The sequence below is a fragment of the Dromiciops gliroides genome, chromosome 3, assembly GCF_019393635.1.
Source record: "Dromiciops gliroides isolate mDroGli1 chromosome 3, mDroGli1.pri, whole genome shotgun sequence".
NCBI lineage: Eukaryota > Metazoa > Chordata > Mammalia > Microbiotheria > Microbiotheriidae > Dromiciops > Dromiciops gliroides.
In genome coordinates this window covers 520,379,489-520,397,384 of record NC_057863.1, presented here as the reverse complement: position 1 = coordinate 520,397,384, position 17,896 = coordinate 520,379,489, and the positions used below count along the sequence as shown (strand labels likewise).

General features: G+C 35.8%; 1 protein-coding gene across 1 annotated transcript in view; it reads right to left on the bottom strand.

Annotated features, from left to right (window-relative positions):
• ARHGAP42 (Rho GTPase activating protein 42) overlaps positions 1–17,896 on the bottom strand; it is a 401,124-nt gene that overhangs the window by 115,652 nt on the left and 267,576 nt on the right. Inside the window, exons 5-6 of the mRNA XM_043997378.1 lie at positions 10,481–10,582; positions 415–525 (exon numbers count right to left, since the gene is read on the bottom strand). Coding sequence (XP_043853313.1) covers positions 415–525; positions 10,481–10,582 — 213 coding nt within the window. The remainder of the gene's footprint in view (positions 1–414; positions 526–10,480; positions 10,583–17,896) is intronic.

The following is a 17,896-nucleotide window of genomic DNA, read 5'->3' as shown; positions in this document are numbered from 1 at the left end:
GCAATCTACCTTCCATTCCAGCATTTAAAACTCCATTTGTGAAAGTTGCATTAGATGACAATTACTCAATTCAATTCATAGGTTCATAGATCTAAAGTTGGAAGGGACCTGGGATGAGTTAGTCTAATCCTCTTATTTCAGAGATGATTAAAGAAAAACCTGAGTTTAGCTGCATAGTAGTAAGTAACAGAGCCTGGTTTCCATTCAATTCATTTAACAACTATCCATCTGCTGCCTACTAATGCAAGGCAATGTGTTAAGTACTAGGGATATATTTTTTTAAAGTGAAGGGGAAACTACACAATACCTTTCTTCAAAGGAGTTTTTATGTTCAAAGATCGCATTTTGGGGAAAATAATAACTTTCAACTGAAATAAAGGTTCTGTGACAAAGAAAGAAATCTGGAATTCTTACCGGTTCAACAAATTCAAATTTTTTCTTTTCTTGAACTTCTTGTATTTTAAAGACATATTCAAGTGAGGCCTCATAGAAATTTTGATGTTCTCTGTCAATTTGTGTATCTGCCTGCAGAAAAAAAGAAACAAATAGCAATCACTAATGGTCATACTCTCTAAGGATGGGGAAATAGAAAAGTATCCAATCATTTAGAATTCATTACGCACCTTTAAGGTATGCAAAGAACTGCTTGTTACCAAGAAAAATATAAAGAATAAGGGAAAAAAAAATCATCTGTGATCTAGCCAACCTGACTTTCTTTCAGTTCCTCAAACAGGATACTTTATTTCCTATCTCTTTACATTTGAACTGGCCTGTCTCCCAGGCCTGAAATGCACTTCCTCCTTACCTCCACCTCAAATAATCTCTCTCCTTCAAGACAGCTAATGCATCACCTTTTGCGGGGGGGGGGGGGGGGGGGGGGGGGGGCGCCAATGAGGGTTAAGTGACTTGCCCAGGGTCACACAGCTAGTAAGTGTCAAGTGTCTGAGGCCAGATTTGAATTCAGGTCTTCTTGAATCCAGGGCTGGTGCTTTATCCACTGTGCCACCTAGCTGCCCTCAATGCATCACCTTCTCCATGAAACCATTCTTGATCCCTCTAACCACTAGTGCCCTCTCTACCTACATGATACTTATACTTTGGATTTTTTCTCTTTATTTTTATTCTGTATTTGCTCATATATGCACTTGCTCACTCCCATTAGAAGGTAAGCTCCTGATTAATTGGGATCATTCTAGTTTTTGGTATTCATATGCCCAGTGTCTAGCACAGTGCCTAGAACATAGAAGATGTTTAATAAAAGATTGCCAATTGTCTCTTGGGTGGGGGGGGAGGGTGGCAGGGCAGTGAGGGTTAAGTGACTAGCCCAGGGTCACACAGCTAATAAGTGTCAAGTGTCTGAGGTCACATTTGAACTCAGGTCCTCCTGAATCCAGGGCCAGTGCACCACCTAGCTGCCCCACCGACTGTCTCTTTCTGTGAGAGAAACTCAAATGTCCTCAAAGCTTAATATCTAGTAGGAGAAAGAAGGTATGTATATATATATGTGTGTGTGTGTGTGTGTGTGTGTGTGTGTGTATGTATATGTATATATGTGTATATATGTATGTATATAACTAAATAGAAGGTGAAATAGCAATAAACAAAGAAGTGGTACTTGATTTCAGAGTGAGGCAAAGACAAGTTTTACATCTGAAATTCTGAATGATTATGGATATTCCAAAAGTGCAATACATTTTTCTCCTGGGACAAAATAAGTGTTTTCTTATATAATTCCAGTGGCTTAGTTTCTTCGAAAAATCACTTTGTTTCTAACTTTTATTTATTTGTTTAAACTTTATCTCTCCCTTTTTTCCTCAAACTTGTTATCCTCAGGTGCCCTTGTGGCAACTGAAACTATATTTGGCTTAGGAGAGAAACATCACATCCAATATTTGCAAGTTTTAACACAGGTTATTAGCAACTGGGGTTAATGGAAGTAGATAAAAACCACTCTCTCCTGCTGAGGTCTTAGCATTAAGCAACAGCAACGCAGAAAGCAAAAACTGAGTCACTTCCTAGGATGCTTTTACAACAAAAGCAAAGCAAAATTACATATAAAGATTTGAGCTTCAAAATAATCATTTATTATGCTTTAAAAATAGTTTCTTCATTATAAACTACAACATTGAATGTACCAAAGGCCCTTAAGGATTTTTAAATAACTTTTTTTATCTTGCACTAAACGTGTGCCAAACACATAAACAATTTGGAGAATAAAAGGAAAAATAAATCAGCACCATTACCACCCTGACACTTCCATCTACCACCCCAAAATGGTTTCTGAGCTGTATTCCATGTAGGAGGAACAGAAGCAACACCCTAAAACAAATCAGTATTTTTCATGTTAAGACTAATTTTTTGATCACCTTAGCAGAGCAGTTATTTGCAAGATTGAACTATAAAAAAGTAAAGTGGAAAAGGTGATATGTGAATACTTGATACTATATTAGACTCATGTTCTCTTGTAATCTAAGTTATTGTCAATGTCTCATTATATAATATTGCTCTTTGTTCAGATATGACACTACTGTCACTGTTACTAACCACATGTGAGCAAGTTACTTTGTTTTTAAAGACATCTTGCACTAAATCTTTAAGCTCAAATGGGCCTTATATGAAAATCACTTGAATAATTCATTTCCCATTCAGGAGAAACAAAGAGTTTTTTGGATAACTTAGAACAGTAGTGAATATTCTCATGCTTCCAATTACAGAAGCTTTCATCACCTCTAGTCTAGAGCACTGAAATCTGATATACCATCCACTCCTTTGAAAGGTCATCCAAGAAGCTGCAGTACTTATGGACAGCTTAATTTCTCTTTGGCAAAGAAGTATGGCTGGAATTCACTTTAAATCCCTTCAGAACTAAACATACAGTCATCTACTACATCAGCACATATGTGCTCACGCATTAAATCTGATTCCTTACTTTTTTAAATTTTATTTTATTTTTTTTTTGTGAGGCAATTGAAGTTAAGTGACTTGTCCAGGGTCACACAGCTAGTAAGTGTCAAATGTCTGAGGCCAGATTTGAATTCAGGTCCTCCTAAATCCAGGGCCGGTGCTCTATCCACTGTGCCACCTAGCTGCCCCCTTATTTTATTTAAATAATTTCATATCACCATCCAACTAGAATGTAAGCACCTTGAGGACAATAATAAATTATAATGTTTTCTAGATAATACTAGTAACTAACATATTTATATGACTTTATAGTTTACAAAGCATATTATATACATTATATCATCTGAGGTAAGTACCAAGGCTCTTATGCCCATTTTATATATTAAAAAATAAACAAGGTTCAAATGGGTTAGTTTTTGCCCACAGTCACACAGGTAGTATTCAATCCTAATTCCTAGGAAATAATAGGTATGTAGTAATAAAAATAATAACTCATTTTAATATAATAAGCCTCCAGTCTGAAAGCTGAAGTGGCTGATATTTGACAAAATTGCTAAATTCAAAATATATTTATGATACTTAATAGATTCCTCAATGAAGTCTAAAGGCATGTTGTTGCTTTTTGATGTCTCATTAAAAGTTGAAGATCTGGGCCAGCTAGAGCGTGCAGTGGATAGAGCACTGGTCCTGGATTCAAGAGGACTCGAGTTCAAATCCGGCCTCAGACACTTAATACTCACTAGCTGTGTGACCCTGGGCAAGTCATTTAACCCTCATTGCCCTACAGAAAAAAAAAAAAGTTGAAGATCCTTCTGTGATACTGAGCTCAGTATACAGGAAACCAAAATGGCAGCACCAGTTATATGGTACAAAGATTTATGAATCAGGAAGAATTGTTTAAGTGCTTCCTAAGGTTGACTGAATGCAAATGCTGTTCAGCATCAAAGTACTTCTCAATTCCAGGCCATGAATCCATTCCTTGTCTTTTTCTCAATTCTGCATTTGTTCTCTATTATCACTATCTCTTCCAATTATCTTACATTCTTTTCTCAGGGAGACAAAGAAATAAAAGATTTCTACCTTTTCCTTCTTTCCTTTCATCCCTAAATAAGCACATAACTCTTTTGGAGGCTGAATTTTTTACAGAAAGAAAACAGGATGAAAAGAAAATACATTGGAAAATTAGTAGAGTTCTTATGAAGTTAACTTTATAATTCCTCAGAAATTAATTGAGCAAAGCCTGCTCTTAATTACCCTTCTTATATTTCTCTTTAATTCTTAGCACTAATGCTCCCAAATTGCCCATACACACCCACACATTCTATAAGGAAAAATAAATTTATGTACCACTTAGGGGGAACAATTAGTCAACACTTCTGCAAGATTCTTTTTTTTAAGTATTTTATTATTTTCCAGTTACATGTAGAGATAGTTTTCAACATTTGTTTTTTATAAGATTTCTAGTTTCAAATTTTTCTCCCTCCCCTCCCCCCTCCCCAAGCAATCTGATATAGGTTATATATGTACAATCACATTAAACATATTTCTGCATTAGTCATGCTGTGAACAAAGAATCAGAGCAAAAAGGAAAAACATTAAAAAAGAAAAAAAAATAGAAATAGTATGGTTCAATCTGCAACTAGATTCCATAGTTCTTTTTTTCTGGATGTTGAGAGCATTTTCCATCATGAGTCCTTTGGAACTATCTTGGACCATTGTATTGCTGAGAAGAGTCAAGTCTATCACAGTTGATCATTGCAAAATATTGTTGATACTGTGTACAATGTCCTCCTGGTTCTACTCATCTCACTCAGCATCAGTTCATATAAGTCCTTCCAGGTTTCTCTGAAATCTGCCTGCACATTGTTTCTTATAGCACAATAGTATTCCATTACATTCATATACCACAACTTGCTCAGCCATTCCACAACTGATGGCATCCCCTCAATTTCCAATTCCTTGCCACCACAAAAAGAACAGCTATAAATACTTTTGTACATGTGGGTCCTTTTCCCTTTTTATGATATCTTTGGGAAAAAGACCTAATAGTGGTATTGCTGGGTCAAAGGGTATATGCACAGCTTTATAGGCCTTTGGGCATAATTCCAAATTGTTCTCCAGAATGGCTGGATCAGTTCACAGCTCTACCAACAATGCATTAGTGCTCCAATTTTTCCACAGCTTCTCCAACATTTATTATTTTCCTTTTTTGTCATATTAGCCAATCTGATAGGTATCAAGTGTTACCTCAGAGTTGTTTTAATTTGCATTTCTCTAATCAATAGTGATTTAGAGCATTCATATGGCAAGAGATAGCTTTGATTTCTTTATTGGAAAACTGCCTGTTCATATCCTTCAACCATTTCTCAATTGGGGAATGAATTGCATTCTTATAGACTTTATTTAGTTCCCTATATATTTTAGAAATGAGGCATTTATTAGAAATACTGGCTATAAAAATTGTTTCCCAACTTTCTGTCTCTCTTCTAATTTTGGATGCATTGCTTCTGTTTGTACAAAAAACTTTTTAATTTAATGTAATCAAAATCATCCATTTTGCATTTCATAATATTCTCTCTCTTGCTTGGTCATAAACTGTTCTCCTTTCCATAAATCTGAGAGGTAAACTATTCCTTCCTCTCCTAATTTATCTATAGTATCACCTTTTATGTCTAAATTATGTACCCATTTTGACCTTATTTTGGTTTAAGGTGTAAGATGTTGGACTATGCCTAGTTTCTGCCATACTATCTTTCAGTTTTCCCAGCAGTTTTTGTCAAATACTGAGTTCCTATCCCAGAAGCTGGAGTCTTTGGGTTTATCAAACACTACATTACTATAGTCATTTATTACTGTGTTTTCTGTGCCTAACCTATTCTATTGATCCACCACTCTATTTCTTAGCCAGTACCAAATAGTTTTGATGACTGCTGCTTTATAGTAAAGCTTCAGATTTGGTACAGCTTTCTGTGCATTTTTTTCGTTAGTTCCCCTGATATTCTTGACCTTTTGTTTTTCCAGACAAATTTTGTTGTTATTTTTTCTAGCTCTATAAAATAATTTTAGATAGGCTGATTGGTAGGGCACAGAATACGTAAATTAATTTAGGTAGAATTGTCATTTTTATTATATTAACTTGGCCTATCCATGAGCAATTGATATTTTTCCAGTTATTTAGATCTGATTTGATTGGTGTGAAAAGTGTTTTGTAATTATGTTCATAGAGTTCCTGGGTTTGTCTTGGCAAGTAGACTCCTAAGTATTTTATATTGTCTACCATGGCTTTAAATGAAATTTCTCTATCTCTTGCTGCTGGACTTTGTTGGTCATGTAAAGAAATGCTGATGATTTATGTGGATTTATTTTATACCCTGCTACTTTGCTAAAGTTGTTAATTTTTTCCAGTAATTTTTGAGTTGATTCTCTAGGATTCTCTTGGTATACCATCATATCATCTGCAAAGAGTGATAGTTTTGTTTCCTCCTTGCCTATTCTAATTCCTTTAATACCTTTTTCTTCTCTTATTGCTAAAGCTAACAATTCCAGTACAATATTAAATAATAGAGGTGATAATGGACATCCCTGTTTCACCCCTGATCTTATTGGGAAAGCCTCTAACTTATCTCCATTGCATATAATGCTGGCTGATGATTTTAGGTAGATACTGCTTATTATTTTAAGGAAAGCCCCACCTATTCCTATGCTCTCTAGTGTTTTAAGACTCTTCTTTACATAAGAAAAACCATTTCATCAATTTTTCTGGTAGAATGGTATTGTGAGGGAAATAAACACAAGGATTCTACCAGCTAGTTACGGATAATGATGGATTGCATCTGATCTGGAAGCCTTTTGGTTGTTTCTTGCTAATCTCCAGTCCTGGCTACCCAGGAGCAACCGTCTTCTTGCTTATGTTCCCAAGGCTGCTAAGTGGTACTAGAGAATGTCTTAAACTGTTGAAGGGATCCATCTTATATAACCTAGGTGGCAACATAGGAGTCCTTCTATCCATGTCCTATAAACTCCTTTTTGTATTCCCCACAGGGATCATTCTAAAATTTTCCTATGTTCCTTAAACTCCCAACAGCTTCTAATTTACTGAGAGTGAGGCTGTTTGGCCTGAGCTCTTTCAACTCTCCATGGCCATACCTTAAAATGTCTCTATGTCCTTCGCTAACTTGGGTTTAGTGGAACTGAGTTCAAATTCTCATTCTGCCACTCATTATATTTGTGACACCTTCATTAAACTATTAGGCTTCAGTTTAATAATCTGAAAAATGAAAGGATTCAATTAGATCACTTCTAAGGTGACGTTATGATCTCAGAGGAATGTGTGGCCTTATTCCTTGTCAAACAATCCTACAGCACCTGTGATCTCTGCCACTCTCTTTTGTCTCCCCAATCAGTCCTATGTTCTCTTGCATCTTCAATATTTCTCTCACTGTCATCTTCCTCTCTTCCTATTAGTATATTCCCCTAACAAAATAAAAAAATCAATTTTCTTCAATTAGAAGAATACAAGTATCACTGCATCTTTCTCTTCTCTACTGTAACTTTTATAGAGAAAGAGGAACCTATACATTATATGTCTTTTTCCCTCACCAAACTCAGACATTCTGACTTTTGTACCCAGCACTATCTTTTTTTGTTGGAGCACCAGGGGTGTAGGAAGGCAACTGGGGTTAAGTGGCTTGCCCAGGGTCACGCAGCTTAGTAAATGTCTGAAGTCTTATTAGAACTCAGATCCTCCTGAATCTAGGACCAGTGCTCTGAGGCATTAAGTGCCCCGGCATTAAGAGATCTTTAAAGGCCCTCCTATTCACCAAATCAAAACCCTTGAACTCCCTACATCTCCTAACACTATTTCTTATCCTCTCTTTCTTGATATCTCCTCTCCTTGAGTTATCATACTACCTCCTACATCCCTTATCTATCCTCCACTCAACCAATAAAGTGATTTTCCTAAAACTCAAGTCTATCACACACATACACACCCCAAATTCAATAAACTCTAGTTCCTTCCCATTGTCTCCTGGAGTAAATACAAAATGATGTTTGATATTCAAAGCCCATCATAATCTTGCTCCCTCCTACCTTTCTAGTGTTCTGGAAGACTGGAGACCTTCGTCCCCAACAGGTACTCTTTGATCCAGTGACACTGGACTCCTGGCTGTCTCACAAACAAGACACCCTACCTCTCAGCTCCAGGCATTTTCTCTGACATTCCCCCTGAAACACTCTTCCTCTTCTGTTCCAATTACTGGAATGCCTAACTTCCTTTAAGTTCCAATTAAAATTTTACCTTCTATAGGAAGGCTTGCCCAACCTCTCTCAATTCTAGTGCCCTTACCTCTTTTATTTTCTATTTATCCTGTATACAGCTATATACTGTATCTAGATAGATAATATGTATGGTATATGTATGTGTGTATATGTATATATGTGTGTGTGTATATGTATGTGTGTGTATATATATATATATATGCGCGCATGTATGTATTATTTGCATGTTATTTCCCCCATTAAGCTATAAGTTCTGTGAGGGCAGGGACTGTCTATTACCTTTTTTTTTGGTATCCCCAGTGCTTAGAATATGCTTAGCATGTAGCTGGCAATTAATAAATGTTTATTGACTGATTATTGATTGATTTAATTCAATCTGATCTTAATCTCCCATCATATTTTGCTCACACTTCTTCCTATAAATTTTTCAAGTACTAAAATTGATCAGCTTCATGTCCCTCACACATTTTATATTCTTTTAAAGCATTCAAAGTTTTTCTAACACAGTAGGCAGTTAGGTATGCATAAATATATTTGTAAATATATTTGATAATTATTTGCAAAAAGAAGGTTGGTGAAGGTTTAGGAATAAGCTAAATGGTGGACAGAGGAGAACTAGAAAGTAAACTTAGTGACAAGACCAGTGTGAGCAATTTTATTTTGTTGATCCAAATGAATCAATGGTAGACCTTGGATTATGTCAGAAAACCTGACATTCAAATTTATGGAAATAGGCAGTGGTAGAATTATATATTTCATGTCAGCACAGACCTCAGAAGCCATTGGTTCCAATCCCCTTGTTTTACAAATGAGGATACTAAAGTTGAGGGGGTTAAATGATTTCCCAAGCTAACATCAAGATATTGTAAGTGGCAGGATTTGAACTCAAATTTTCCTGACAACAAGCCCAACATTCTATTAATGACATCATTTACTTCCATTCACATGGCTGGTTTTGGTTTATGGTGTTGCAGTTAAAAAAAGAAAAGAAACTGTAAATCATTTTGACTTTACAAATACAGAACTTAAACCACTGTGAACCATACCTAATAATTTGTAAAATTAAATATGACTTTTCAAGCAAAAAGCAATAGAATCTAACTTCTCCTTAATAAGACAGACTTTTAGAAAACTGTTAATAAAGCTATAAAAAATATCCATACACATATATAAAATTGCATTATAATTATTTAATGCCAAATTATATCAATTTAATTAATGAGTCCCATAGAACCCATGAATCATTTTTTTAAAAACTGCAAAGCACTGATTTTTTTTAAAAAATTAGTTTGATTTTCCTAATAATGATGATTATTTTAAAGCTATTTCAGGTGGAGTGGACTATATTGGACAATTAAATTATAAGAGTGAATTGAGTACTGGACTTGGAGCTAGGAATACTTGGGTTCAAATCTCACCTCAAACAATAACTGGTATATGAACAAATCATTTACTTACTCGGTTTCCTCACCTGTAACTAGGGATAAGATCTAAAGTTTCTACTTTTCAAGGCTATAGGTAAGACACATAAAGTACATTACAAACTTTAAAACAGTCTTATAATCATTGTCATTTCTCATTAGTGAATGAGAACAGTACTTGGTTTTTGGAGTTTCCGAAGCAAGCTAGTAAATTTTTATGCTTCCCAGTACACTTTTCATGTTTTTAGGCATGAGTAGTAAAGAGAGAAAAGGCAGTATTAAAAAAGAAAAATAACAAAACAACAACACAGAGGTAGAGGCCCTCAATTTCAAAAATTCATTCATTGAGGGATAGGATTGCTGGTTTTCATCACCAAGAGGACAAAGGAAAGATGATGTTCAATTATGATAATTAAGACAGAGATAAGAGGGGGCAAGAGAGGAGGGAAGATGGCTAGAAGATAGAATCATACAGAAATTGGCAATAATGGTTTCTCTAGTAACAGGAAGGAACTTAGGACTGAGATCAGACACTTCATAAGCATGTACTTTGAATTATACCAAGATAATTTGATTTTTTAATTCTATTTTGGACATACAGAATCATTTGTGCAATGGACAGGTAAATACATGTTTGGGTACACACTGCAGAAACTACATCAATTTGCCACTTAAATTACATCTTAACAAAAAGAATATGTAAATGCCTTGTTTAGTGATTTTGTTTCCTATTGTGAACGCATTAACTTTTCTAAGAATTTAGAAATAAGGACAAGTACATCCAATAATAGAGATCAATAGTCTATGTAGTACAAATAGAAAGGGCTGACAATTTGTTTCAGAGACTTTTCTTCTGACATATAGCCAAAGCTTACCTCTTGCAAATGAGACTCTTTTTTCTTTGCTGACAAATTCAAGTGCTTGTCAAGAATAGAATAGTATTTCTCACTTTCTTTGTCAAACTTCTTTTTTCCATCCTAAAGGGGAAAAACAGAGAATATAAATGAAGAAAGAAAAAAAGGAGATCAAAATTAAGAAGTTAGAAAAGTTTGATCATCTAATATATGAGGGGAAAAAAGGCTATTTTTTAAAAAGTTCTTTATTCTGATCATATTGACTACTTAAAATAAATGGAACCATCACTTAGTCCATGGCAGGGATATAGCATCTTCCTAATAAGAGTTGTGTGTGAAAGTAATTTGGTAAATATTGCTTTTAAATGATTAAACGTCCACAGTCCTAGCCTTTCATGTCTCACAGTAGAGAGAAAGTAAACATGGGTTCATGAAGACGAGGACAGTGGAAGACAAGTTCTGGCAAATCTAACCATACTGATGAGACTCTAAATGTGGCCCTGACAACAGACTATGTTTGTTTGCTGAGAAACAACCAAGCCAAGTGTGGAGAGGCTCAGCATCAGCAATCTAGTCACCTGATGATTCATGCTTTGGCCATGGAAAGTCATGAAACAAAGATGACAAAATGGTCTGTGGTCAAGTATGGCACCCTTCTGCTTCAGTGATGGTGGCAAAATGGAAGAAAAGATGGCAAATGAGTTTTCAATTGTTTATCTATAAATATTAACTAGTTCTTAGTATTTTAGATGTGTGCCTATTGTCCCATGACTGGATAGATATAACACAGCCGATATAAGTCTTATCAATCTTAACGTCTAGCTATAAATGAAATCAGTAGGCAAAAGGAAGTTCCAGCTAAATGAAAAGATGGTTTAAAACCTCTTCTAGGAGAAGGGCAACAAGAATCAAAACTTCACAAAAGAGTTCGCCAATCCATACTGCTACATTCATGACAAGCATTTGAAAAAAAGATCATCGTGAAGATAATTACAATCCTTATACCAACAGTTGCAGAGGATGAAGAAGTAGAGAAAGAGAGAAAGTCTACTTAGAACTAGGTAAGAACCTCCAAGTTAAATCAGTTCATGTCTCAGTATTGGGTGAATTCTATGCAAAGGTGGACATAGGGCAAGATGGTCCAAAAAACGTTGAAAAACATGATTCAATAGAGGATAGGTGATATTTGTGGACTTAACAGTTACAAACCTCATGTTTCTATATCATGAATCCTTTCTTAACAAAAGAGCAAGGAGGCTATGGACATTAAAAGCATAAAATGAGAGAGAAGGAGGAAGAAGAGAAAAAGGAGGAGGAGGAGGAAAGGGGGAGGAGAAGGAGAAGAAAGAGGAGGAGGAGGAGGAGTAAGAGCAGGAGAAAGAAGAGGAGAAAAAGGAGGAGGACAAAGAGGACAAAAGAAGAGGAAGAGGAGGAGGACGAAGAGGACGAAGAAGAGGAAGAGAAGGAAGGAGGAGGAGGATGAAGAAGAGGAAGAGGAGGAGGAGAATGTTTCTGTTGAAAGAGTACTAGATTTGTACTCAGAAGTCCTGATTTCAAATCATGGCTGTGTGACCAGAGGCAAGTCACTCAGGACTTGAGAGTCTTTGTTTTGAAAATGAGGAAGGGGGTGAACTAGAAAACCTGTAAGGTGCCTTGCAGCTCTGAAATTGTGATCCTGTATGACAGGGAACGATTGGTGACAGGGCAAAGCAAATTTCTGACAGAGCAAAGATCAAAAGGAAAAGTTAGAATAAAAACAAAAAGGCATGCAATAAAAACTGCTCTAATCTAGCCACATTTTAGGGATGCAACTGCCTCTGAAAACAAGAAATGAATAAAAACTAATTCAAAGTTTCATGACATTCTAAAAAAGCTAAACTACATAAATGAAAAGGAGACCAGAAATAGCCTAGAAATTACAAACACATTATATTTTTGCCAAATAAAGAGAGATGGCAAAGTTAGTGCTAGTTTAAAATATAAACTTATTTACAAAAGCTTGAGGAATGGGGTTTCATATGATTATGAGTAACAGCACTTCATAAAATAGAAAGGGTGAAAGGAAAAAAGTTTCCAGAAAGCTTGGCCAGAGACTGGATTAAGTCAAATAAACCCAAGGGTATTTAAGGATGAAGCTAGAATAGAGACAAGAGATGAAAGATGGATATGATCTGTCAATATTGCTAAAACACATCATTTTTTCCAACATTAACGGTGGAGTCACCACTCTGATATCTCTGCCTACATAAGAAAGGAGAAGTGGCATTAAAGAAAAGAGAGTAAAACCAGCAGGGCCAGACCAAGTACAAACAAAGGTACAAACTTTTTGTGTATGTGAGGCAATTAGGGTTAAGTGACTTGCCCAGGGTCACACAGCTAGTGTCAATTGTCTGAGGCCGGATTTGAACTCAGGTTCTCCTGAATCCAGGGCCGGTGCTCTATCCACTGTGCCACCTACCTGCCCCTTCCACAAACTTTTAAGAGAATTAATATAAACAAGCATGAAGGGCATCTTTAATAAAATCTAAATATGAAACTCAGATAATATTCTATAGCAGAGAATATTAGATTTTACTGTGTTATTTTTGTTAATTATTAAAAAATGTATATGATTTGGTAGAACATGATGCTGCTGCAAGGCTTTCCTTCATATATATGAAAAATTCATACAAAATTCCCCTAAAGATAAAACAGAGATGGGGACGCTAGGTGGCGCAGTGGATAAAGCATGGGCCCTGGATTCAGAAGGACCTGAGTTCACATCTGGCCTCAGACACTTGACACTTACTAGCTGTGTGACCCTGAGCAAGTCACTTAACCCTCACTGCCCCACAAAAAAGAAAAAAAAAGATATAACAAAGATACCTTTATTGGTGACTGATTATTAATATCAAACAAGGCATAAAGCATCAAGATGGAAGTTCTCTAAAGATGACTGTCATAGTCATAGTTGACATCCAGCACAGAGTCTGAATGGAAGAGGGATTTTTCTTACAGATGGTAAGTTCCTCTAGATCCTCCTGTTATTTCTATGATGGAATGAAGATAGCATCAAGCCTTGGAAATATACAGAACCTCCTACCTGAGAACCACAATTACAAAAAGGAATACAGTCCAACTATACACCAAGGAATAAACAAGTGGGTGAGTAATGCCTAATATCTAGATAGTGCTATTCAAGTGGACATAATACATATAGAGTTGGTCCGTCAGCACATATATATTGCACAAATATATAGGAAAAACAAAGAACTGGGCTGAGAACTCAGCAGGGCTTAGGTGGTAAAAAAAAAATAGGTATAAGATTGTTAGAAGTAATGTATTTAGAAAGCTGTGCAATCTAATGTATTAATGATGCCGATCTTCCAGGAATAAAGGTGAACTTTTTAAAATATGAACATTCTCATGGTGAGGTTATATGGCTGAAGAATTCAAGTTGTGGGTCTCCCAACTGCAAATTGAGAGGCACCTAGTTGGCATAGGTGAAATGTAGTATATTATTTATGAATAAGTGTGCAGGAGAAAAAACGCAGACACTGATGAGCTCTCCCTCCCACTTCTGAAAAGGAATAAGGGCAAGTTAGAGCCAAGCTTGTTCTCTATAATTTGACATTTGTTTTTGATTGTTATGGTGATTCTTCTTTCTATTAACATTATTATTATAGACATTAAGTTATATTGTCTTCCTGGGGTCTGAACAATCACTTAACTTCTCAGTGGGATGGGAAACTTTCAGAGACTATAAATTGAAGAATAGTTGCTTTTCTGCATTGGCAGAGGGAGTTTCCTAACCAAAGGTTCCTTACATCAATGAAATGGCCACTCCATGTCATTTCAACTGCTCTCCAGACCCTACCTCTAACTTGGGCTCAATCTGCCAACTCTGTTAGGTGAGCATTCAACCTATCTTGTCCAGTCTCAGGACTAATACTCCACTTAAAAAAAATTTCTCCATGTAATGCTGTCCCAGCACAAATACCCTCCTCATCACCATATCCAGTTTTCCAGCTTTAACTCTGAAACTAGTAATGAAATCAGCATTACTCTTCCTGAAAAATACATGTCAATCATTGGCCCTATGACTTGAACTGGAATAGAAGGGGAAAGTGTCTTAAAGGAGATAGGACTGAAAGAACTATGGAATTTGGAGATCATCTAAAGGAACATGGCCAAATGGGTGAAAAATGTCCACATAAAAAATTCTCAGATAAGAGTTTGATCTACAAAATGTATAGGTAGTTAACAGACACAAAAACACATATGGATATATGCATACATACATGACCAAAAGCTATTCCCCAATACATAAATAATTAATGGGTATGAGCAAACAGTTCTCTAAAGAAAAACATCAAACTTTTAACAACCATATAAAAGATTCCTCCAAGTGATTAATAAGAGAAATGCAATTCAAAACAACTCTGAGATTTTACCTCAAATCATACAAAATGGAGAAGGGAAAAGACAAATAATAGCAATAATTAATGTTGGAGGAGTTGTGGAAAGATAGATACATTAGCGTGTTGTAGATGGAGCTATAGATCAGTATGACCACTTTGGAAAGCAATTTGACATTATGTAAATAAAGTAACTAAAAGGTTCATATCCCTTGACTCAGAGGCTCAATTACTAAGGTCATACAACAAGAAGATTGTTGATAAGGGAAAAGTTCCCATATACACCAAAATATCTGTAACAATGCTTTTTTGTGATAGCAAAGATTGGGTGAATAATGTTAGAAAAGTAGGACTATTCAGAGTGTATAGGTGAATGGAGGAGGATATGGAAAACAAAGTAATAAATAGAGCATTTCCTTTAAAAACTGAAAGGTAAAATGGAATATTATGGGCCTTACAACCAATACAGAATGATTAGCATGGAATTGATTTGATAGGCAATGGAAAGACATTGTATCTTGGTGACAATAATCGTTTAAAAAGACGAATCTGACAATGACATACAATACAAATTAGAAAGGGAAGAGGTAAAAAGCAAAAAAAGAAAAAACAATCTAATTGGGAGAAACTTTTTTAGTACAGGCATCACTAGTGAGGACCTGGTCTAGGATCTTGTTGATGGTGGTCCTTCATTCTCAAAGAGGACCATGCCACTGGGGTGTTGTAATGACTTGTAGTGAATTGGATTTAAGTGAGGGAAGGCTGTGCAAAATCACCAACCTCACTCTCTCCTCCAGAGCCAACTGGGTCCAATGGAAAGATATAGATCAGGACTACTGGAGATGGCCCCAGATGTTTAAGGCAATTGGGGTTGTGACTTGCCTAGGGTCACACAGTAAGTGTATGAGGTAAGATTTTAACTTGGGTCCTCCCAACTTCAAGGCCAGCGCTCTATTCACTGTGCCACCTAGCTGCCCCTCTAGGATGTTAGTGGAAATGGAAAGAACTGACTTTCTTCTTTTCATTTTGAAACAAGATTTTCTTCAAATAACCATGCCCTTCATTATTTTCTCCGATACCATAAATAAAAAGGCTATGTATGACAGCATTTTAAATAGGTCATATGTAATTACATTTCACAAGTCTTGCAGTTTAATTTCCATTTAATAATAAAGCAGCAAATAAACCATTTTTCCCCTAAGTGGGAAGGAGGTGGCTAGGAATTGTCCCTTCCAGGAATAGCAATAGACACAAAATTTGCTATTGTATGTGGCTAATTTTCTTTTCTTAATAGCAAAAGGTGAGTCAGTGTAGTCAAGTGGAAAGGGTACCAAAATTACAGACAGAACTGGGTTCTATTCCAGGTCACCACATTTCTTAGCATATGTTACTTTGGGAAAGTAAATCTTAGCTTCCTCATTTATAAAAGGGGGAGTAATAACACTCGTATAAACTGCCTCACAGGGTTGTTGTGAAAATAAAATGAGATAATTTATGAAAAAGTACTTTGTGAAACACTGTGTAAATGTGAGCTAATATTATTAATAATATATAAAAATGACCTCCTGGCAACATTAACTGCCCAACGCAACAGAATTCCTGGAACAGGTAATAATTTTCTCAGTGGGTTTAAAAAATGCAAGCCCATTGATATCTAACTATTTATAGTTAAGCAGCTGCCTTTATAAAATGTGATACATAGATCCACTTTTCTTTCATCTTTCAATTGAGGACCTAAACTTCCTTTCTCACTGTTAAGGAAAAGCAGAGGAAATAAGTCCCAGAAGAAAGGAGAACACACAGCTGGTGTGAGTACACTGCTATCTTTGTTTTCAGTCAGTGTTTGATGGCAGTTTGGGAGATATTGCTTCAGTGCCAGCCCATCAGGAATTCTGGCACAACAAGAATCATTCTAAGAAGTTCTTCTGGGAGGACTGATAAAATGTCAGTTTCTCACAGCAACTATGTCAGAAAAAAACCATCTAGTCAGAGATTCCTATTATTGGAAAATCAAATAATAAAAATATGCTGTCAGGTCTACCTGGAATAAAACTCTTAAAGCAGCTCAGGTACTAAGGACACAGTTAAACTAATGGTCAATCATAACTCAATCAAGTCTTTCATAAAAGGGAAAGGAGCACTCCTTTATCACTGTTGTACAAAAAGATGACAGATCCCCATGAACAATATATTTACATATATTTATACTTTCTATGTGGGTAAGCTTTTGTACCCCAAATCTTTCCCTACTCCTACTTCAAGTTGCATCACTCTTCCCCACTCTACCAACAGGAAAACAATAAATAATTCTCTCCTTCACTATAGTTTTAGAAGGAAGGAAAAGATAACAAAAAATTATTCATATGGAACTTAATTCCAATAATAAATTTGTCATATTCAAATAAAAGTCTATAACAAGAAAAAAATTGAACATGAAAGTATATGAAATAATGTACCTCCATGCCCAAGAAGATGTTCAGTTTAATTCTTCACTTATTTTTATATAGATTGAAGCCAAGCCACCAAAAACTCAGGAATGAGACATTTATTTCAGACTGGATCACTTATAGCATTAGATATTTGAGCAATTTATCCATAGCCACATAGTACTCTCAAGAGAAATAAGATTATTAATACTACTAATCAAGCATGGAGGAAAAGGCCTTCAAAATTCATCTCCTCCAACAATAAAGCATTCTGTTTAAAGGAAGGATAATCCGTAGGAGGCATTACAACAGAAAAAGCAGCCACCCAGAGTTCTAATTTCAAAATAACAGTGTATGTACCCAAGAGTAGCTAAGTGATATATTCAACAAGAGTGCCAGGCTTGATGTCAGGAAGACTCCTCTTCCTGACTTCAGACACTTACTAGCTGTATGACTCAGGGCAAGTGACTTAACCCTGCTTGCCTTAGTTTTGTCATATGTAAAATGAGCTGGCAAAGGAAATTGCAAACCATCCCAGTATCTTTACCAAGGAAACCCCAAAATGGGGTAAAAAAGAATCAGGACAGGACTAAAAAAAAAAAGACTAAACAACA